Raw genomic sequence first — 22,575 nt, 5'->3', positions numbered from 1 at the left:
TTAACAGTTTCAAGGTTTTTTTTTCCCCCTTAAATCTTGTTTATAGAGAAGTGTGAACCATACGTTGTTTGTTGAAGACTGGCAAAATGTAACTTCAGCAGTGAAATGAACTCTAGCACTGCCCACAGCGCTAATAGGCTTGGATCAAAAGGTATTATTTTAGTGTTGTAAACATTTTCATGAGAAAACGTGAAATACATGTTGTGTGACCGAGCTGTGGTATGTTTGCTCTGTCAAGACTGTTGACCTTTCATCATTAAATTTAATTGATTTAAAAGAAATTTGGCATTTGGAAGTATTCAGAACATTAAAGAGAATGTCTTTTTTTTGAGACAGAGTCTCGCTCTGTCACTCAGGTTGGAGTGCAGTGACATGATCATGGCTCACTGCAATCTGGAACCTCTGGGCTCAAGCAGTCTTCCCACCTCGGTTTCCCAAGTAGCTGGGACTTTGGGTGTGCACCACCCATACCTGGCTAATTTTTAAATTTTTTGTAGAGACAGGGTTTCTCTGTGTTGCCTAGGCTGATCTTGAACTCCTGAACTCAAGTAATCCTCCCACCTTGGCCTCCCAGAGTGCTGTGATTACAGGCATGAGCCCCTGTGCCTGGCCATAAGAGAATATCTTGGCTGGGGGTGGTGGCTCACGCCTGTAATCCCAACACTTACGGAGGTCAAGGCAGGTAGATCACTTGAGGTCAAGAGTTTGAGACCAGCCTGGCCAACATGGTGAAACCCCATCTCTACTAAAAATACAGAAATTAGCCAGGTGTAGTGGTGCGTGCCTGAAGTCCCAGCTGCTTGGGAGGCTGAGGCAGGAGAATTGCTTAAACCTGGGAGGCAGAGGTTGCAGTGAGCCGAGATTGTGCCAGCTGCACTCCAGCCTGGGTGACAGAGTGAGACTCTTTTTCAAAAACAAAAACACCACCACCATCAACACACAATTAAATAAAAAGAATATCTTTATCCAAAAATATTGCTTTAAAAAGTTCAATACTTATTTTCTGTGGTTGGATTTAATACCTAACTTTTCATAGATTTTAAAAAGTAAAAGTTAATATGTCTTTTATGCTATGTTGGTACTTGACATTTTATTGAGTTACTAATGTGTCTCGTAAGCACTACTGCCACAAATTTTTCATTCTTAAGTAATACTTAATTATCTGGAACCCTCAGAGAATGTCATTCTGAACAGAGAGTTTCCTGGAGAAGGTGTGCTTGATGTCACAACATGGGAAAAACAAATCGTTTGCATGGAATTATTTCTTTAAAAAAGTAGAGTTTTCCTTTCTTAAAAGTATGCTGACTAGAAATAACTTATTTATTGGATGGTGGGAAGTTGAATCTATGTTTTCATTGTTAGTGCCACTAATTGCTCTTGGTAACAGCAGAGTTCCAACTCCAGGCTTATTGCAGGTGTGAGTGAGGATCCATTCAAGAGAAGCAATGTAGTTCAGTAATTAATAGGACGGGCTTTTGGAGTCAGGCATGGGTTAAAATTCTCTCTGTCTCCTGGGTACTTGCTGTTTGACTTCTGTTTTGGCAAACCACCACATTTCATTTTCTTCATTTGCAAAGTGGGGAATTAAGTCACAGTACTTCATTGAGTGTGAGGATTACATGAGTTAACACATGGAAATCAGCAGAGCATTTCACTCAGAAAATTCAGTAAGTATAAACTGTTGTTAATGTTACCACTATTTCTGCTATTGCTACAAGAGCAGTGCTCCGGGCAGCTGTGATTTTTGTTGTTGTCGTACCTACTATTGAGTAGTTTTCCTTTCACCGACATTGATTTGTGTATATGCATTAAGGCCATTTCTGTTTTTAATGGAGGACTTATTTGTTCTTTTTATCTGAATGTTGTAAGTTTGGGGATGAGAAGAACTTGTGAGGCCATGGTGTCAATAAGCCTTCCATGTGCTTATGGGAAAATATATTCTCAGCACAAAGGGAGCATTAAACCAGATATACTATTTGCATATTAAAGTTAGAAAGATTTTCTGTTTGGTTTCAAAGTTTCCTGCAGTAAGGGGGAATGGGTTAAAATAGAAGCAAGTGTGTATATATTTGTGTCTAGTCTGTGTCTTTCAAAAGGAATAATTTACTTCCTGTGAGCAGTTGCCATAGGAATACTGGCTATTCTTCCAGGAGAGTGAATTTAACTTGCTTTTGGCCTTTAAGGGGGCACAACACTTAACTTTAATTCTTTATTGTATGTGGTTGAAACTGATTTTTGTTGTTAATGACATATATCTGGTTATTGCTATTACAGAAATTGATTGCTTCCTGTTCTCTTCTCTGCAATTATTTGTGGTGGTGGGATGGAGATTTGTGGTAGCTATCAGAATGTGCTCTCTGCCTTCTCTTGCTAATGGAGGTGGCACTCTGGCTTCCTTCTTTTGTTCCACATTTTGGGTTTTAGCTGCCGCCATAATCTCTTGGCAGATAGACTGAGAAAGGTGAGCAATCTTTTCTTCCAGTTAAACACTCCCCTCCCCTCAGTAAGTTCTGTGTATAGTGACAGAGACTCTTTAACCAGGTCATTCCACCTTCCAGCACTAATGTGGATAGTAATAATAGCTAACATTTATTGTATAGTTACATGTGATGTCATTGCCCTACTTATGTTACACACTAATTTAATTATTGGAGAATTCTGAGCCTCACATTACTGTCATTGGATGCAGAACAAGGCTCGGAGAGGTTTATTAACTTATCTCTGCTCTTACGTGTCCTACCTGGTGCGTGTTCTACCTGGGACTGGACTCCAGATCTCACAGACTCAGAATTTTTTTTTTCTGCTCTTTTTAACTTCTGTTATGAAAAATGTCAAATATATGAAAATCTAGATAGAATATTATAGTGAACTCCTGTTTACATTTCACCTGTATTTAATACTAGTTAATATTTTATAATATTTACTTTGTCTACTTTTTCTTGAAAGTTTTAAAGCAAGTCTCATAAACCATAACCTATCATACTTTAGCATGCATTTTTAAAAAATAAGGGCATTTTCTTATTAATCATACTGTAATACTCACATTTCATTTAATTATTTCTCCTAAATTTGTTTTCCAGTGTTGAACAGTCCTTCTCTCCTTGGTTGCTTTTCCCCCCACACCATTGGGTTTTTGTAAAGACGGAGTCCTGTGATTCCAAATCTTTACCTCTATGCCCCTCTGGTCTTCTGACAGTGAAGGGAAGGTGGCAAGCCGCAAGTGAGTAGGAAATCCCCCAAGGATGATATGAAGTGTACCAGACTGTGGCTTTCATTCTTTGCATGGTAGACATATTCTTGAAGTTGAAGAAACTTTAGCTGCAGACAGAACTTGACACTTTAATCACCTATGTCCAAGCAAAGCAAAAAACCGCAAACAATGTCTTATTACCTCTTGTTAGCAGGATATGAACCACTGGCTACTGTTAAAGTTTATTTAGAAATGGAAACAGTAATATAATTATGGTATAATAAAATTATGCTGAAAATAATTTCAGACTTTGCAAAAACTACTTTTTATTCCTCTTTGATTTGGCAGGCATTTACTGAGTATTTACGTTTTCACAGCCCTTTGGGGGCTTTATATGGAGGTCCTATCCACCAGGAGTTTATAATCCAGCAGGGGAGAGAGAACCTGTATGAAACAAATATATTTCCATATAGGATAGAGCCTGCAAATACTAAAAGACAGGATCAGTGAAAATGCTTAGGAGATTATGAAGGGAGAGGGACCACTTTTCATTGAATGTATAGTGGAAAAGGAAGAGGTTGTACTTGAGGGGTCCAGATAAGTAGGATTTGGCATTCAGAAATTTGTATTTGAGAATCTTCGACAAACCAGAGAAAACATACAGAAGTATAAAGGTGAGAAAGGATAGGGAGTAGAAGTTGAGTGTCGATGTATCTGAATGTTCTTAGATTTAGGAAATGTATTTCTAAAAGACCTACTTTACCTTTTGCCCCTCTGTCTCTGTTCTTTCACTTGGTGACTTTTACCCTTAGGAAGGTTAAAAATAAGGCACTCATTAGTCTGTATGGTTCCCATAGCCGCTATAGGCAGATGGCATCACTTTATTTTTGCACATTATGGCTAATTTTGATTTTCCAAAACTTGCTGTAGATTTATTCCTGCCTTTAGGTCCATTGTAATGTGACTTCTTATTGCTCAGTTTCAACCACTCTGTAGGATCCTTCACATCTGCATTTTTCTAAAGGCCATATGTAATACAGTTTGTACTGTGTTTTATTCTAAAATCACTGTAACAAAGGAGTTTTATTGTATGCATTTATTGTTAAATCTCTGTCCTAACACCTTGCTAATGGAGTTTCTTCGTGATACCTTTTAAAATAATTTTCTTTTTCATTGAGGAGGCAATTTGAAAGTAGGATGTGAAGAAACATTTTCACTTAAAGCATTTAACAGTTCTGACATTTCTATAGTAACTTAAGATGTCTTTGATCTCAACCAATTATATATGAAAATTGACTTCTTTATGAAGACCTGTTATACACATTTATTTTCAATAACAGAAATTCATAACTAAATATCTCCCCTCCCCGCCCCCCAAGAGATTTTGCTTGCTAAAAGCCTAGTTAAGATGAAATTTATGGGACTAGTTTATTCTCTGTAGTTTTCTCATTTCCCCCCGCTTAATCTTCTGGTCTTCTAAAGTTTTCCCATTTTTTAACAATAAGATGTTGTGATAGACCTCTGGGGAGTAGGTTGGAGTCGGAGACAAAGTTGAACGGTAGTAGTGGCATCCACGCGAGTCCCTATTGTGGGCCTAGTGTAGTGCTAGGTGCTTTACGTACCATAGCTCTAGTTCTCAGAACATCTGGTAGTGATATATTATAGGTTGCATTTACAAAAGAAGAAACTTAGATTGAGAAAATTAAACGACCTGCCTAAGGCCACACACCCAGGAAGTACCATATGTGGGTTTCAAATCTAGACTAAACTAATTTCAAAGCTTGTATCTTTCCATAATTCTAGGTTGCCCATAAATAAAAATAAGTTTTCACTATTTTCTGGCTTAGAGCTGTACAAACAGATAATAATAAGAATGAGGAAATGCCAGATGTGAGAGTGGTGTGCCTCAGTTCTGTGGGAGGTCAGAGAAACATAGGTTATCCTAAGTGTCAGGGGAGCTTGAATAGGAACACTTAGCGAAGTCGAGTGGCAGAGGTACAGTGGAGGAGTAGTGGAACATGAGACCAGAATGGAAGCTCAGACCTGGTTGTAGGAGGTTTAGAATGCCAGCCTGGGGCACTGAGTCTTTCCCACGTCATTGGTTATAGAAGTTTAGTTTACTAAATTATGACAAGATCTAGATGTTAACAAGAAGAGTGGAAATGACTTATTTTTTGCCTTCTTGGATTTGCTTTCCAAGACTTTGTTGTAAATAAAATTTGAGTACGTTGATAAGCTGGCACTGCTGTAAGGGAAGGTAGGCTCTGGCCTTAGGCGGACACAAGAGAACTAGACACTTGGTGGTTTGTTACATGTTGTGTGAAGTTAATGTCCAGTGACACAGCCTGCATGGTCAGCCAGAAAAGAGATTTGGCTTAGGGCCATGCTGGTATCGCAGCGATCTCAGCGTCAGCTCTGATTCCAATTAGGTCTTTACAGAGATTCTTGCATTTAGAGCCATTCTTTTGACAACTAAATCTGTCCATGTGTGCATTTATTAAATGTGTGTACTTGGGTCTAATTTTCTATTTGATCTACTTCAAGAGAAATGAATTTATTCATTTATTAAAAATGGATACATTAAAAAAATGTAACTATCAGATGGCAAAGTGAAAGAAATATCACACCTTTCTTTTTCTGTATTCCATTTCTTCCTCAGCCCTTTAAAAATATGTTATTTTATCATTCATTTATTAAACATTTTTTATTGCCAGCTAAGCTGCAGGCACTATGGGGGCATATGAAAGGAACTTAATGTCCACTTACTCATCTCTAGCCAAACCATTCTCAATGCCTAACTCTTATTTTCTGTGTTTTTATTCATGTTGTTTCTTCTGGGTAGGTCATCTGTATCAGCGTCTTTCCTTAATCTCCCTGTTTACTTATTCTAAATGTTACCCACCCTTTAAGGTCTGTTTTAATATTATTGGGAGATTTGGCATTTAGGTGAAATGTAAAACTCTTCTTTAACAGATACTGGATACAGTTTTTTAAGTAACTTGCTTGTTAGTAATCATTTGACTTTTTGGCCATAGCCTGAGCTGTTCTTTTTAAAGCCAGCCTTCTTTGTCAAATGAGAATTAAAAAAGAAAAATGCGGGAAGCATGTTTCACAGATGGAAGGTGAGGTGAATCAATCAAACATAGTATCTAAACCATGCAGAATTCCTTTCTAGGGTTGTTGGGAGAATATATTTAACAATAGGTCATGACAGCTGAGCTCTAGAGAATTCCTTCTGATAAGCCTTTAATTAATCTAGTGGGGTATAAGACTTAACTGTATATAACTAACTATAATATATGACAAAATATGAGAAGTTCTAGAATATAAACATAATCAAGAATGCCTTAAGTCAGGAAAGAGGGAAGTTAGTCTACTTGGAGGGACATGAGGAAAGTTTTACGGAAAACCTGACATGGTAATAAGCAGAGATGGGGAGCAAGGTAGCCTATTCTGGGCACATGGTACGGTGCATGAGCAAAGGTATGAATACCGGATGTGATCAAAGTATCTCAAACAATGAGTTGATAGTGGGTAGGAAATAGAAGGAAGTATACAGAGAAAACTGAACAAATAGGTGGGACAAAAATAGTACAGTTATAAGATCATTAGACTATTTTTAGTGAGTTTAAAAACATGATCAGAGCCATGCTTTAGTAAGGTGATAGAAAGAGGTGAGAAGAATGGATCAAAGGCAATACTGAGGAACAGATCTACATGGCTAATTGAAGACAAGTGAAAGATTTCAAAGTGTGGTTGATTGGTTAGACAAAAAGGGTATTATATTCCCCATCTTCTTAAAGCAAAGCCTCGTTTCTTAGGAGGTAACCTAAATTCCAATTATTTCTCCTTTCTTTTACGCTCCTCTTTCCCAAAAATAACAAAATCAAGATAAACTACTTATATCTATCTATATCTATATCTATATCTATATCTATATCTATATATGGAGATAGATATAGATATAAAACAAGCAAAGAAGTTTTTAGTGTGGATTGTCAACTTGACACCACTTTTTCAGTGATTTTATCTTTAGCTGGTTACTATATAAAACACTTCTTTGTCATTGACATGAAAGTTTTTCGAACTTAATTTTTCTCTTTCTCCTTTTTGAGCCACTTGCAGTAGCACTTCTCATTTTGTAGGAGAGAAGTATAATCCCATTTATAAGGTTCACCATCAACAATTATAAATAATATATGGCTTTGTATAGTTCCACAAAAATGTGTTTAATATTGGCTCTTTTTTAAAAGCAAAATATAATTGTAGGGGAAAGGGTAGAGTTATTGCACACTAAGTGAGAAATTCAGGAAATACTTGAATTTTATTAATCTTCTGAACTAAGTAAATGTCTTTGTATATGTGTATGTTTATATACATGTGAATGAATGGAAATGAATGACTTTAATACCAAATCAGTCCTAGCTGCTTGAACCACCGCCCCCCTCTTTTTTTTTTTTTTTTTTTTTGAGATGGTGTCTCGCTCTGTAGCCCAAGCTGGAGTGCAGTGGCATGATTTTGGATCACTGCAACCTCGTGCCTCCCTGGCCAGGAGAAGTGATTCTCCTGCCTAAGCCTCCCAAGTAGCTGGGATTACAGGTGCACGCCCCCAGGCCCGGCTAATTTTTTTTTTTTTAAACCTCATCTTTTAACAGTATATATGATAATTGCATGTTACTCAATAATATTATGGGTAGTTTTTTTAATTAGCTTTTTTTAGGATTATGAAATTAGTGCATGTTCACTGTATAAAAATATTTGAACAATATAAAGATGAATGTTGTAAAAAGTGTAAATACCCAACTGTTCTTCTTGTAAGGTAGAAAAATTACAGTTTGGTATATTAAAGATAGGTTATTTGAAAGCCTGGAAAGAAATCTTTAGCATATGGTGCTGTCAAGATGTCTTTAGCAGAGTTGTTAATACAAGATGACCTTCAGGTTGCTTGTAAGTTAAAGACTGCTCTGTCGCCTGCAGTCATGTTTATAGGTATGGACATATTTCACCATACTTTTTACAGAGGTTGTATTTGGCAAGGATAACAGTAACAGTAAAACAGTTTTGTTTTACTTTTTGTTGCAGCTGATAAAAATCACTCATGATGGGAAGAGTCTGATACTATAGAACTATCTGGTTATTTCTGTAAGTTTTAAACTGAAATTTATAGCCATACCATGAAGAATATGAAGTTCTTAGATGCAATATAACGTTGCCAAATTATAAAACTATAGTGAAGTCAGATGTTAATATTTATTTTTTTACTATTTGAAATGATAAATGATATCAGAGTTTTAGGACATGGTATCCCGGTCATTTGTAATAGGAAAAACTAAGAAGCTTGACTATCTTTTCATAGTTTGACTGCAGTTTACACTGGATTAGCCACTCTTATAAGCACAGTTTGCATAATAAATGTTTGTTTAATATTGGTTAAATGGATATATGTGTTATCTTCTCTGAGGCAATGGGCTCTGGACTATATTTATTATTCCTATATCTCAATAGTACCTTCTTACGCATAGTAGGGCCACCATAAATATTTGAGCAGTTGTTTTTCTTTTACTAGATAAATATTTGGTAGTTTTTTGTGTATACTTAAACTCTTCATGATGAGTTGAGGCTATTTAGAGATTTTTGTTTTTTTATTTATTTATTTTTTATTATTTTTGAGACAGATCCTTGCTCTGTTGCCCAGGCTGGAGTGCAGTGGTGCGATCTTGGCTCACTGCAACTTTCGCCTCCTGGGTTCAAGCAATTTTTGTGCCTCAGCCTCCCAAGAAGCTGGGATTATAGGTGTGGACCACCATGCTCAACTAAGTTTTGTATTTTTTAGTAGAGATGGGGGTTTCCTCACGTTGGCCAGGCTGGTCTCGAATTCCTGGCCTCAAGCAATCCCCCCTGCCTTGGTCTCCCAAAGTGCTGGGATTACAAGCGTGAGTCACCATGGTCGGCTATTTAGGGAATTTAACCAAGATTTAAAGCAGGGTGTCCAATCTTTTGGTTTCCCTAGGCCATACTGAAAGAAGAATTGTCTTGGGCCACATATAACATACACAAACACTAAGGATAACTGATGAGCTTTAAAAAAAAAAAAACGAAAAAACAAAAAACAAAAAACAAACTCAGCTGGGTGCAATGGCTGTAATCCCAGCACTTTGGGAGGCCGAGGCTGGCAGATCACAAGGTCAGGAGATCGAGACCATCTTGGCCAACATGGTGAAAGCCCATCTGTACTAAAAACACAAAAATTAGCTGGGCATGGTGGCACACACCTGTAGTCCCAGCTACTTGGGAGGCTGAGGCAGGAGAATCGCTTGAACCCAGGAGGCGGAGGTTGCAGTGAACCAAGATGGCTCCACTGCACTCCAGCCTGGTGACAGAGCGAGACTCCATCTCAAAAAAACCAACAAAAACAAAAAAGTCTCAAAAAAGCTCATAATGTTTTAAGAAAGTTTACAAATTTGTGTTGGGCCGCAGTCAAAGCCGTTCTGGGCCTCATGTGGCCTGCGGGCTGTGTGTTCGACAAGCTTGATTTAAAATCTACTTGCTAGTGAATTTTAAAAACTTTTTGGGGGTCACAAATAGAAAAGAATTACATTTTTCTCATTTGGTTTATTTATTGCAGAGAACCTGGAACATACCATTAAAGCATGCCTCTGTGTGGGGATTTTTTTTTTTTTTTGAACTTCATCAGGCTTAGACTAAAAATGTACTTGAGGCCAGGCACAGTGGCTCTCACCTAGATTTAGTTCCAGCACTTGGGGAAACCAAGGCAGGAGAATTGCTTGAGGCCAGGAGTTCAAGACCAGCCAAGGCTACTTAGCAAGATTCTACAAAAATTTAAATAAATAAATAAATAAAAAGAGTTGAGTGTGGTGGCATGTGCCTGTAGTCCTAGCTCCTCGGAGGCCGAGGTGGGAGGATCACTTGTGCCCAGGAGTTTGAGGCTGTAGTGAGCTATGATCGCACCACTGCACTCCAGCCTGAGTGACAGAGTGAGACTTTGTCTCAAAGAGAAAAGAAAAAAAAGTACTTGAAGCAACTGCTGAGGAACTGTATGCCATTTATTTTAACAACTGTATAGAAGCAGGAAAGCCTGGAATTTTAGTACTGGAAGGGACTTTTTAGATGATCGAGGCCGAGCATCCGCCTCCCCTGGACTCGGTTCCAGAATACCTGTTCTAGGTTGCTTTTCAGCCTGTGATGAGGAAATCTTTGTATGCACACCATGTAGTCCTTTTCTTAAGGATATATAGTGATGTGCATAGAGATTGAGTATCAGGATTCCTTGTTAAAGATTTCCATCTGCCATTTAGGACTGTTATTGGTTTGGTTGACATTGGCATTGCCTTATCAAACAATAGATAGTAGGTAGAAGTTTCGCCACCCTGTTTGGTATGAGGCAGATATTAATTTGTTGTTCTGAAGGAGATGATGTTAGATAAGCCAGTTTTATTTAAATGGCCATATGAAGAAAATAGGATCATAATGTGAAGTCAGTGTACTGGCAACAGAGTATGTGCCTATTTTGTGAGATGCACAGATACATGTAATTACCTTGTAAGTGGTATCGGATGAATTAAGTGGAACAACCATGGGACAGAAACAGTACAGTGATGCAGTGAAGTGCAACTTGAAGCGGTGTTGTAGCAGAAATTTTGATTATTAGATAGCAGATAAGTTAAATTCCTTAGATACAGTAATGTACAGCAGCCAGAGAGAGGTTATTTCATGTTGCTAATTGCATGTCAGATTCAGTGCCCAGATGACTTACCTTTTGGGAAAACAAAACCCACTCACTTTTATGGAACATATTCTCTGCCAGAGACACTATTTTAAGCACCTTTACATGTTATCTCAGTTAATCTTTAAAAATGTTTGCATAAAGTAGTTGGAGTTTCAGAAAATGTACTCTGAATTCATAGTAAAAACTACAGTAGGTCAGCTATTAGTTGTATTAGCCACATTGATTAACCACAAACATGGAGAACTTATATTGAGCATGCTTTGAGCAAAGATTTTATGTTTTGGGGTATGCTTTTTCTTTAGGGAATTTTTTTGTGAGGAAATAGATTTGGGACAAAGATTCTCAGACCAAACTCAGTTTTGGAATCACCCAGAATTTCAGAAATGGGATCTCAGTTCACTATCAGGGTCGAACTGTTGGGAGCTGGGCCCTTTGGGACAGTGAAGGACAAGAGATGGGGGAAATTTGAGGAGTAGTTGGGCACCACCTTTACTTCTCATCCACAATGAGGATGTGGACTTTATCGGTGATGGCTGAGTTTCATTTAGTAATGAGGAAAGGTTTTTGTGAAACATTCTTTTAAATGGAATCACATGAGTTAATGGTGTGAGTATTTCAGGGCTGTGAATTAAGCTGTTGGGGCAGTGAAATAGCAGGAATTTCTCAGCTCAGTCAGAATCCTTTCTTGTGTGCTGTGTATGGAACACAGGGGCAAAGGAAAGGCCAAGCAAAGAGAAGCTGCCTGTGTGCCTGTTCTGTGGCTCTGGGTAATCACCTGGCTTCTATTAAGTTCTGTAGCATTGGTGAAATAATTGGGGATTTAAAGGAGGTGAACCAGTGTGTGGTCTCTTTTAGCCAATCTATAACCTTTAAGGTACAAGTTGCTCTGATTTTCTTCTTACTTGGAAATAGTTTTTGTATATTCATTTTACATGGTTTAGGATTTGTAACTTTAATATCCTGTCTATGAATATGAAGAACCTAGTGAGGTCCATCCTTCTCTAGAGATATAAGTAATCTCAATTATTCTTCCTTTCTTGCTTTGCCCTGCAGTTTGTTTTCATAGTGACATGTAGCAAGTAGGATCATTGTTTATATCGGTTAGGCCACAAAAGTCATTTAATGAAAAATTTGATGGAAACATTTTAGAAGGGAGTCCCAGAGAATGATGGAAATGAGTCAGCTCTGAGAGGAAGTATAAATTAATGTGATATCAGCTGCTGTGGACAAGCCGGGAACCTAGCTAATAGACTTAATGTTGTTCCTGTAGGACAACAACTTTCTGGATTCCAAATCGTTGACTTACGAGTGAAACTTCGGGACACACCCATTATGAATTGGGATCTTTCTAAGTAGACTTTCAAGAAGCAGGAGCATGCTAAATGTCTGTGGCTCTGGTAATCATTCATTCATTCTTTCTTTTTCTCACTTTCCCTCTTTTTTTTTTTTTTTTTTGAGACAAGGTGTTGCTGTGTCCCCTGGGCTCAAGTGATTCACCCCTGCCCCGCCTTGGCCTCCCTGAGTGCTGGGATTACAGGCCTGAGCCACTGTGCCTGGCAGGTGTACTATATTTTGAAAATTTCTTGAGGTCCTTTAGTATCTGTATTTCTCGCCCAAATGTTTATTCTATAGTATGTAAACAGTAAAGAAAATAAACCAAATCTGGGCATTTCATAATCGGTGGTTAGCTACTGATGTAGTTCAGAATTAAGCAATCAACACCGATTATAGAGTCATTTGGCTGAGAGCAAACTTGTAATTCTTTCTTTCTGAAGCCAGCAGAGCCTGAGTCCACGGAGCTTGTCAGTAGATAAGATAAAACAAAAGTCAGTTTTGAGTTCACCTGTTTGATTTGAATATAAGGAAGAGCTTGGTTGCTTGGAGTTCTAATAATTAACTACACTGTAAGAATAGTTTTAAATTTTAAACGTATAATTCCATCATATTATAATGGTCAATTTAATAAATTTGACTTAACATTGCTTTTAAATTGTGTGTGATATAAAAGTGTCACTTTATTTTTATGCACACATACATCAATTGTGCATACTTGAACTTAGTAGTAAATAAAGTGAATTTTTTTTTTTGGAGACTGGTTCTCACTCTTGTCGCCCAGGCTGGAGTGCAGTGGCGCAATATCGGCCTGCTGCAACCTCTGTCACCCCGGTTCAAGCGATTCTCCTGCTTCAGCCTCCTGAGTAGGTGGGATTACAGGTGTGTACCACTATGCCTGGCTAATTTTTGTATTTTTAGTAGAGATGGGGTTTCACTATGTTGGCCAGGCTGGTCTCGAACTCCTGCCCTCAGGTGAGCCACCTGCTTCAGCTTCCCAAAATGCTAGGATTACAGGCGTGAGCCACTGAGTCTGGCTTTTAATGTCTTTTGTCTTGGATAGGGAACAGCTATAGGACTATTGCTATATGCTTATTTGATGAGAGAAATTAGTTGTTCACAAGTATTTGAGTGCTACTATTTACCAGGCACTGTTTGAGGCTTTGAGAATAAAGTAGTGAAGAAAACAGACTAAAATCTTGGTTCCTGTGGATTTTTAGCTCTGGTAGAGAAGATAGTAAAGAAGTAAACACATAAAATATACCAGATGCTGATTAGTGACATGGAGAAAAATGAAGCAGTGAAGGAGGATGGTTGCTATTTTAAGTAGGGTAGTCAGAGAAAGTCTGATTGGGTGGCATATGAGGTGAGACCTAAAAGAGGTGTGGAGATGGATATCTGTCAGAAGAGCATTTCAGGGAGAGAGAACAGTAAATACAAAGGTCATCGGGTCGAGTGTAATTGGTCTGATGAAGGACCAGTATGGCTGAAGTGGTGTGAGCAAGGGGAAGAGTAGTGGGCGTGAAGCTGGGGTAGGGTGTGGGGGACAATTTATGAAGGATGCCAAAGACCTGAGTAGAACCTCTCTCAGAGTTGAGAAGCCGTTGAAGGGTTCTGAGCAGACCCAGTTAGCTCATGAGTGAGCTAACTGAACCATTTTAAGGGATTCCTCTAGCTACCACATGGAGAAGACACTGGGTTGGGGAGAGCCAGCACAGAAGCAGAGGTCCCACAGGAGGCTATTGTCATGATCCAGGTTGATGATGGGGATGGCTTCCACCAGAGTCCCTGTGGTGAGGGTGGTGAGAAGTGCTCGCGTTCTAGATATCATTCTGAAGGTAGAGCTGGCAACTTGGATGTAGACTGTCAAGAGAGTTAGGATAAAGCAAAAATTTCAATACGTTTATAGAAAACTGCTGACAGTTTTACACTGCTCAATTATTTTATTTATAGAAATAATAATTTAAAAAATCTGGACACAAAAGAATAATCGTATTTGCATATTTTGTTACTGTGTTTTCAGTTCGTTTTGTATATTTTATATATGAAGCTATTTGTGTAACCCTATTTCTGGGTCAGATTTCTAAATATGAAAAAAATCAACTTCAGGATTATAATACAGTGTACTGCTGCTGCCACCTAATGTTTATAGCCCTTCATTTATATAATTACAATAACTAGTTATGCATAGCTTTAATATTGGTTTGAATATAGAACGTTAACAGATTAATTGTGGCTTATTTAATTGCTTTCATACTAGGTACCTTGTATGGATATTTAATATGATAACTGAATTGCCTTGTCATAAGGTTGTGGTTTGAAGGTTAATTTTATTGGCATCTTGATCTCTGTGTTGAATTCAGTTCAACACATATTTATTTGTTGTGCTTAGCCCTGTGTGTCTCTTTGCTCTCACGATTAGAGACAGATTTTAAAAAATCCACACATTTAAACAAATAATGAAATAATTAGCAGTTGAAGGAAACAAACAGCACAACAGACATAGCTGCCCCTTTGGACAAGGAATTTATAGTCTAACAAAGCAGATAAGTATTTAAAAATTAATTAGATTAAATGGGATGACTATCTTTTCAGCCACTTTTCCTACAGAGTAGGATGGACTTTAGTTAGAAGCCTCCCTAAGATAACTTCAGTTGTTGCAAGACCTGATGTTAGTAATGCGATAATTTGTAAGTCAATGCTGAATCAGTTTCTGCTCCAGAGAGATTTAACTTTAGGGATGACTGATTGTTGTTGAAAGTTTTGTTTTTAAACCAGTTTTTGTAATTACCTACTTTTCTGGGTCCTTTTTTGTGGTTAGACTTGGATGTGATGATTTGCTTTCTCTAACGTGTTCCTTTCCCGGTAGCTGCTCTGTTTACACCTTAGAGATAGCAACATTTCATGAGAGATGAAATAATTTTTGTTTGTATCTATATATGTGTGTGGGTACACATATATGTACATATCTGTGAAATGTCCTCATTTGTCACTGTGTAACTAGAGCTCTAAAAATACTGCTAGAACAAACAGTAACACTGGTAATGAATCCTGAAGATAGGTTCAAGTCATTGAATGTTTAATGTATCCCAGGACGCACATTTTGTGAACTGAGGATACAACCTTGAAACAAAACAGGCAAATCTTTACCTTCATTAAGCTCACACTCTAATTGGGAATGGGGTGAGGAGGTAGACAATAATCACGCATAAATATTAAGTATGTTACATGGTGGTAAATGCTCTGGAAGAAAATAAAGCAGGATAATGAGAATAGAGCATGCTGGGAAAGGGGAGGGAGTATGTTTTTGCTCACTTTATGCAGATTTTTCTTTGTGATAATTTTGTTCCTAGGTGAGTTATAAAAAGAAAGTATACTCTTAAAATAGTTTTAAAGGACCTGTTTGCCTTTGGAAACTGTATTAGTTGGCATTTATCTATTTATCCAGCAATTTTTTTTCTTTGAGATGGAGTTTTGGTTTTGTTGCCCAGGCTGGAGTGCAGTGGCACAATCTCAGCTCACTGCAACCTCCGCCTCCCTGGCTCAAGTGATTCTCTTGCCTCAGCCTCCTGAGTAGCTGGGATTATAGGTGTGTGCCGCCACGCCTGGCTAAGTTTTGTATTTTTAGTAGAGATGGGGTTTCACCATGTTGGCCAGGCTGGCTTCGAACTCCTGACCTCAGGAGTACTGGCATTACAGACGTGAGCCACCACACGCGGCCTATCCAGCAAATATTTAAAGCACACTCAGCAAGCATATTGTTAATACCTTTTGCTAGGTACTATATGCAACAAAAGAGATAAACGACATATTCTCTACCCTTAAGGAGTTTAAAATCAGATTGGGAAAATATTTTTTATAATAATATTTTATGGTAACTGTAAGAGGGTCATTTATCCTTTTTCTTAAATGAAGGTAAGTGTAAAAACATTTTTAAAGCTTTGATGTTAGGTGACAAAACATTTCAATTTTGAACTGGTATCACTTGGTGGATTTATAATACTGACCCCTGAAAGGCAGTATTTTCTCTAGAGAATGTGATACCCTTCTTTGAAAAAAGAAGAATCTGCATTATAATGCATTGTTTCCAGGTGAGTGTAATTTAGCGAACCTATGAAGTTTTCATCAATCATCATTGAATTGCTGTGTGTTTTATCTTTTAGTTTATGCAACAGTAACATATAGGACACTGTATAAAGTTTACTTTTTTCAAACCGTGAAATGTTGGCATAGTTAAGATTTGAGAAGCACGCGCTGTGATGTTCTTGACTCAGGGGGTCTTTGCCTAGCAGTGTGAGGGCCTGGCATATAAGTGCATTTATGTTTTTCTGGTGAAAGTTCAGTGTCTCATCTACAGTCCAGTCTCTTCTTGACCACTTTTATTAAAACAAAAGTAGTAATCATTGTGGATTCAGAAATTCCAGAAATATGTCTCAACTATGTTAGGTTTCGTGGTGCCCTTCATTAACCAAATGTGCGAATCACCCTGAATTTCAGCAGTTACTAGTCAAATAGGCACTTAAGGGTGGTTTGATTTGAAATCACTTTTTTCTTCCCTTTCGTCTTAAATACTAAAGAGAACATCCCAAGTAAGAGATTTTAGTTATCTTAAAACACCTTAAACTTTACTGGCTTAGAATGATTGGTTAAACAAAATGAAACAGAAAATACTGCAGAATAAAGTGTACACACCTTTCACTGTCAATGACTAACATTTGCTTAGAATTTTCTGTTAGGTCACAATATTGCAGATGTTTTTTGAGGAATTATGACTTGACCAAGGTCAGACATATGTTAATTGAGCTTCCCCAGATTTGTCCTGATGGCCACAAACAAGTCTGTGGGAAGACAGCAGCAGCTTAATTTACCACCCACCTTACTGAATCATAAAACTCTAGAGCTGGATGGAACCCATAAAAAGACGCCGTAGCTTTGTGAGCATTCCAGCTTGGCCTCTGCTTCGCTTGCAGAAACGAACATTGAGAGAGAATTCCAGGGACCACCCAAGAGGTCTTCAGTTCTTTCACTTTCTTTACAGCTTCAATGTTGTTACCACCCTTCCCTGTCCTGTACTCCAGTCTCTGTACCTAACAACAACAAACCCTGATATGTAAAAAGTCCTTGAAAATTATTGAAATTACAATTTTTTTCTCCTAAGTCTAGGCTTTAAATACCTAAAGAATAGGGCTACGTTTTATAAAATTTATTTTGTAGAATATTTAGATCCTTCTAGATTTTAACAAATATAGAATTGAAATAATGGGTTTTAAAAATTTATGTCAGGCCAGGCGTGGTGGCTCATGCCTGCAATCCCAGCACTTTGGGAGGCTGAGGTGGGCGGATTGCCTGAGGTCAGGAGTTTGAGACCAGCCTGGCCAACATGGTAAAACCCCGTCTCTACTAAAAATACTAAATTAGCCGGGTGTAGTGGCAGGCGCCTGTAATCCCAGCTACTCGGGAGGCTGAGGCAGGAGAATTGCTTGAACCTGGGAGGCAGAGGTTGCAGTGAGCTGAGAGTGCACCATTGTACTCCAGCCTGGGCAACAAGAGCGAAACTCCATCTCAAAAAAAAAAAAAAAAAAATCACATCATTATAAAGGTATAAAGGTAACAAGCATTTATTGAGCTCTTACTGTTTCCAAGGTACAACACTGTATTTTTTAGACAAGTTTATACAAGTTGTCTGTATTCTCAGAAATACCATAGTCTAGATGGAGGCAAAATAACACTGGGTGCAGTCTGCTGCTTAGTGTTCAATATAAGAATATACTTGGAAAGCTTGTTAGTAGATTCCAAAGCCTGTTTCCCTGGGATTTTAATGTCATTTGGAGTACCTCATAATTTATGAGTACTTGAAAATTATGAGTACCTCATAATTTTTACCCAGCTTTCACATCCTCTGTGATTCTGAAACCCCCTGAGTTTTCAAAGGCCCATACTTTGTTTAATACTAGTGTTACAAAGCAGACCAGAGTTTTCTATTTCTAGCTCATTCATTGTTATCTTTTTGGCCTTGAGAAAATTACATAATTCCTGTTACTTGATTTCTATATCTGTAAAGTGGAGATTATATTTGTCTACCTCATAAGAGTATTATGGAGGTGAATTATGTTATTGGAAGATGAATTATCACTGAGTAATTGATAGCTGCTGCCATTGTTGTCCTCATCTTTATCATACCACCACCACTACTTCCATTATCACCACATCATCATTCATCTTAGCGACAAGAAGGATGCACAAAATAGTGAACAATGTCAAGCAGCAAGTGTAAGAATGGCATAGACAATATCTGGGAGTTTAGAGATGCTCAGAATTTGGGCTGCAGTGGCCTGAGATGTTCATACAGGGAATGAAGAATGAAAAGGATTTAGCCATGTAAAGACAAAGTTGGAAGGAGAAGACTATTCCAACACAGAATTATTTCAAAATAACTTATTTTTGGTTTTTAAATTTTTACTGATGATTTACCTCAATTGTCTTCTGTTTATGTTAACTTAAAATAATTGGTATGGTTCACCTAGGATCTCAAGTTTATTCAGGAAAATCAAATGTTCATGAAAATGTGCATGTAATATGTGTTACTATGTTGTGAAGGTCACCAATTTATGTTCACTCTTATTAATGTAAACACTTGATTATATTATGCTTCTAGCTACTATATGATTATAAAACTGAAATGGTTTTATAGGTTAAATATAATCAAAACTATAACTGATAAAAATACAGATTAAGAGCATAATATTATATGCCACCTGATGTTTACTTGAATGCAGGTTTCTGTTCATAGCAAAAATTTGATACTGACCTCTTAGAAACAAACCTGTTTAATTTTGGCTTGCCTGTTCTGTGGATGGTGTGATGACTCAAGTCTTCCACCATTTCCTCTTGTTTGAAATGCTGTAAAACTTAGCATAACTTCTGTGGCTTCATTTGGCCTGAATGCATCATTCTTTCTTTCTCTCTCCCTCTCTCTCATACACACACACATACACACTTATTTTTTGATCTGTGTTCTCTTCTCATTAGCCTTTGAGTGGGAACTATACATACACACACAGGCATTGAGATTGTGTGGTGATACTCAGTTATGAGAAGATCGTTCTGATGAGCACAAATAAGCATTAATTTTAATCTTAAGGATTTTCTAGAGCCGCAATTTGAGAAACACTTATTTGCATGGTAGATATGAAGGGACCATAGCACTTAGTTCAGTTTCCTCATTAAACATCAGGAGACACACAACAGCCAAAACAATCTTTGAGGCCGGGTGCAGTGGCTCACGCCTGTAATCCCAGCACTTTGGCAGGCCGAGGCAGGTGGATCCTGAGGTCAGAAATTCAAGACCAGCCTGGCCAAGATGGTGAAACTCCATCTCTACTAAAAATACAAAAATTAGCTGGGCATGGTGACGGGTGCCTGTAATCCCCGCTACTCGGGAGGCTGAAGCAGAGAATTGCTTGAACCCAGGAGGCGGAGGTTGCAGTGAGCCGAGATCATGCCACTGCACTCCAGCCTGGACAACAGAGTGAGACTCTGTCTCAAAAAAAAAAAAAAAAAAAAAAAAAAAGGGAATCTTTGAAAAATAGCCTCACTTGAAGCAGCACAGTGGCTTCTGTGTATACTGAACATAATTTCTGGATAACTCATCAAGGATCACAAAACTGATCAGCTAGTCTTTGTGTATCTGATTGACTTATACCAAAGTTTCTTCCTGCTTTAGGGACATGTACTTGCTCCTCTCCCTATTTGAATAGCTATTCCTTCATCTCACGAGCCTGGCTCCTTGACAGCATTAGGTCTCAGAACAAATACTACTTCCTTATATTATAGTGTGATCTTACCACTTGCTCCAGTTATCCATTGCTGTGTAACAAACCACCCCAAATTTGGTGGCATAAAATGGCAGCCATTTCATTATGTTCACAGGTTCTTTAGGTCAAGAATTTGGAAAGGGCATAATAGATATGGTTTGTTTCAGCACTGTGATGTCTCGACCTTCAGCTGGCAAAGCTAGTATAATTGAATGGCTGGGTGCCAAGATCATCTGGAGGCCTTTTTATTCACATTTCACATTTGTGACTCATGTGAGGGCATGGATGAGCTAGAATTGTTGACTGGAGTCCCTACAAGTAGCCTTTCCGTGTAACTTAGGCTTCCTTTCAGCATAGTGGCCTCAAAGGAGTTAGATTTATTACCTCAGGACTTTCAGAGCGAGTGTTCCACTGAATGAAATGGAAGCTTGCATGGCTTTTCTAACCTACCCATAGAGATTACGTGTTGTCACTTGCTTTTTTGTTTGTTTGTTTGAGACGGGGTCTCTCTCTGTTGCCTAGGCTGGAGTACAGTGGCACTATCTCAGCTCACTGCCTCCCAGGCTCAAGTGATTCTCCTGTCTCAGCCTCCCGAGTAGCTGGGACTACAGGCACATGCCACCACACCCGGATAATTTTTTGTATTTTTAGTAGCGACGGGGTTTCACCATGTTAGCCAGGATGGTCTCCATCTCCTGACCTCGTGATCTGCCTGCCTCAGCCTCCCAAAGTGCTGGGGTTACAGGTGTGAGCCACCGCGCCCGGCCACATGGTGTCGCTTTCATCCTACTCCTTCCTTGAAGCAACCATAAAAACTATTTTTTAAGGGAAAGAAATACAGGCTCTACCTCTCAATGGGAGGAGTGTCAGACACTTGGGGTCTTGTATCATCGTATGTAGCATAACATGGCTAACATGGGTTAAAAGACATGTTGTCTTTTAGGTAAATAAGGTAAAAGACTTAATTGCATTTCACTTGCATTTAACAGGGGTTTGAATAATTTTATGTAAGTAAAATTATTACTCTCTGCCTCTCTCAACTAAAATGAAAGTTTTATGAAAAATCTGTTCACTGCTGAATTTTCAGCCCCTATAATAGTGCCTAAGATATCATATCCATTCACTTGCTGAATGAATAGATACATGAATTAAAATTCAGCCACATAGCCAGTTTGCTTCACTGCTGAGACCATCCTAGTACCCTGTTATATCACCAGGGTTCTCATAAAAACTTTCTTATTAATATGTAATATAAACTGTAAATTCAGCATTTCATTTCACTGAATCTGTATCTTTGTTCATAATGTGCTTACTAAAATGAAATCGGGTGCCTTTGAAATCTAGTTCGTCTCTCAGTATACTACTTCTGCCTTAATGATTTATCATCCAGATTATGTTACTGCAAAACTAGTCTGAAGTACAATAATTTTGTTTTTGTGAATGAGTTATGAATCTACTCTGCCTGGGACAGTGGTTGCACTGGAAGTGTATCATCTAATATCAAAACTCAGTAGCAAAAAACAGTTTATTTTATTATGCCTATGGACTCTGTGGGTCAGAACTTAAGACAGGGCACAATAGGGACCAATAGTTTTTGCTCCAGGATGTCTGAGGGCTCCACTGGAAAGGCTCCAAGACTGCAGTCTTTCTGTCAGGCTGGGGCCTGATTGCCTCAGGAGGTGTTTTTATTCACATAGCTGGTGGTTGATGCTGGTTTTTGGCTGGGATGTCACCTGAGACAGTTGGCCAGAAGAACCACATGTGGCTGCTCCGTGTGGACTAGATTTCCTCACAGCAGGGTGGTTGCACTCCAAAAGTGATCTTCCTGAGTGCAGATGTGGAGACTATCAGTTTCTTACGCTCTGGACTTGGAGACTAACGTACAGTCACTTTGGCCATATTTTGTTTGTTGAGGCAGTTACAAAGAGCTACCCAGATCCAGGGGAGGGAATATTGATCCTACCACTTGATAGGAAGACTGATAGTGTTGCACTGTAAGAAAAGGCATGTAATGTGGGATATATTGTAAGCTATCTTTGGAAAATATTGTTTGTCAGACGGGGCGAACTGTGGCCTCAGGGGCCTGTCTGCCTATATCTAGAGGCCTCACATGAGTTACCATGGTCCTAGAGCCCGTTAAGACCAGCTTCTGAGCAGAACCAAGAGTTACAGTACCAGCCTGGTCTACCGTCATGCTGGATTGAGCTCTTCTTCAGGCACAGGCCGTTTCCAGATTGTTAGCACTTCCTGTTGCTCCTCTTACTTATATTAAGAGTCCTACAGGTAGAAGAAAACTCAATATTGGACTTTTAGGCAATGTTGACTCGCGGGGAAAGTGTTGCAAGAGAAAGTACTGTGTTTTGTGGGTACAGTTTGGAAATTTTAAACTCAAGTCTGCTCACATAGTAAAAAGAAAACAAACTGGTGAGATTGGTTCTCATTTTTTTGAACAGTGCTATTGGCTTTTACTAGTTGGAGATAATTGTGCCCAT

General features: G+C 38.5%; 1 protein-coding gene across 7 annotated transcripts in view; it reads left to right on the top strand.

Moving 5' to 3' along the window:
* The window catches only part of MED13L (mediator complex subunit 13L), a 320,005-nt gene that overhangs the window by 122,288 nt on the left and 175,142 nt on the right, over positions 1 to 22,575 (top strand). Inside the window, exon 1 of one of the 7 annotated variants that reach the window (XM_054527656.2) lies at positions 12,208 to 12,334. The exons of the other annotated variants lie outside the window; for them this stretch is intronic. Within the exon in view, the coding sequence (XP_054383631.1) occupies positions 12,313 to 12,334 (22 nt within the window). The 5' untranslated portion in view covers positions 12,208 to 12,312. Of the gene's footprint in view, positions 1 to 12,207; positions 12,335 to 22,575 lie in introns of those variants that run through there. 7 annotated transcript variants of the gene reach the window in all.

Source organism: Pongo abelii, chromosome 10 (genome assembly GCF_028885655.2).
Source record: "Pongo abelii isolate AG06213 chromosome 10, NHGRI_mPonAbe1-v2.0_pri, whole genome shotgun sequence".
Taxonomy (NCBI): domain Eukaryota; kingdom Metazoa; phylum Chordata; class Mammalia; order Primates; family Hominidae; genus Pongo; species Pongo abelii.
Note: the sequence above shows the minus strand (reverse complement) of the source record. Positions and strands in the feature narration are given on the sequence as shown.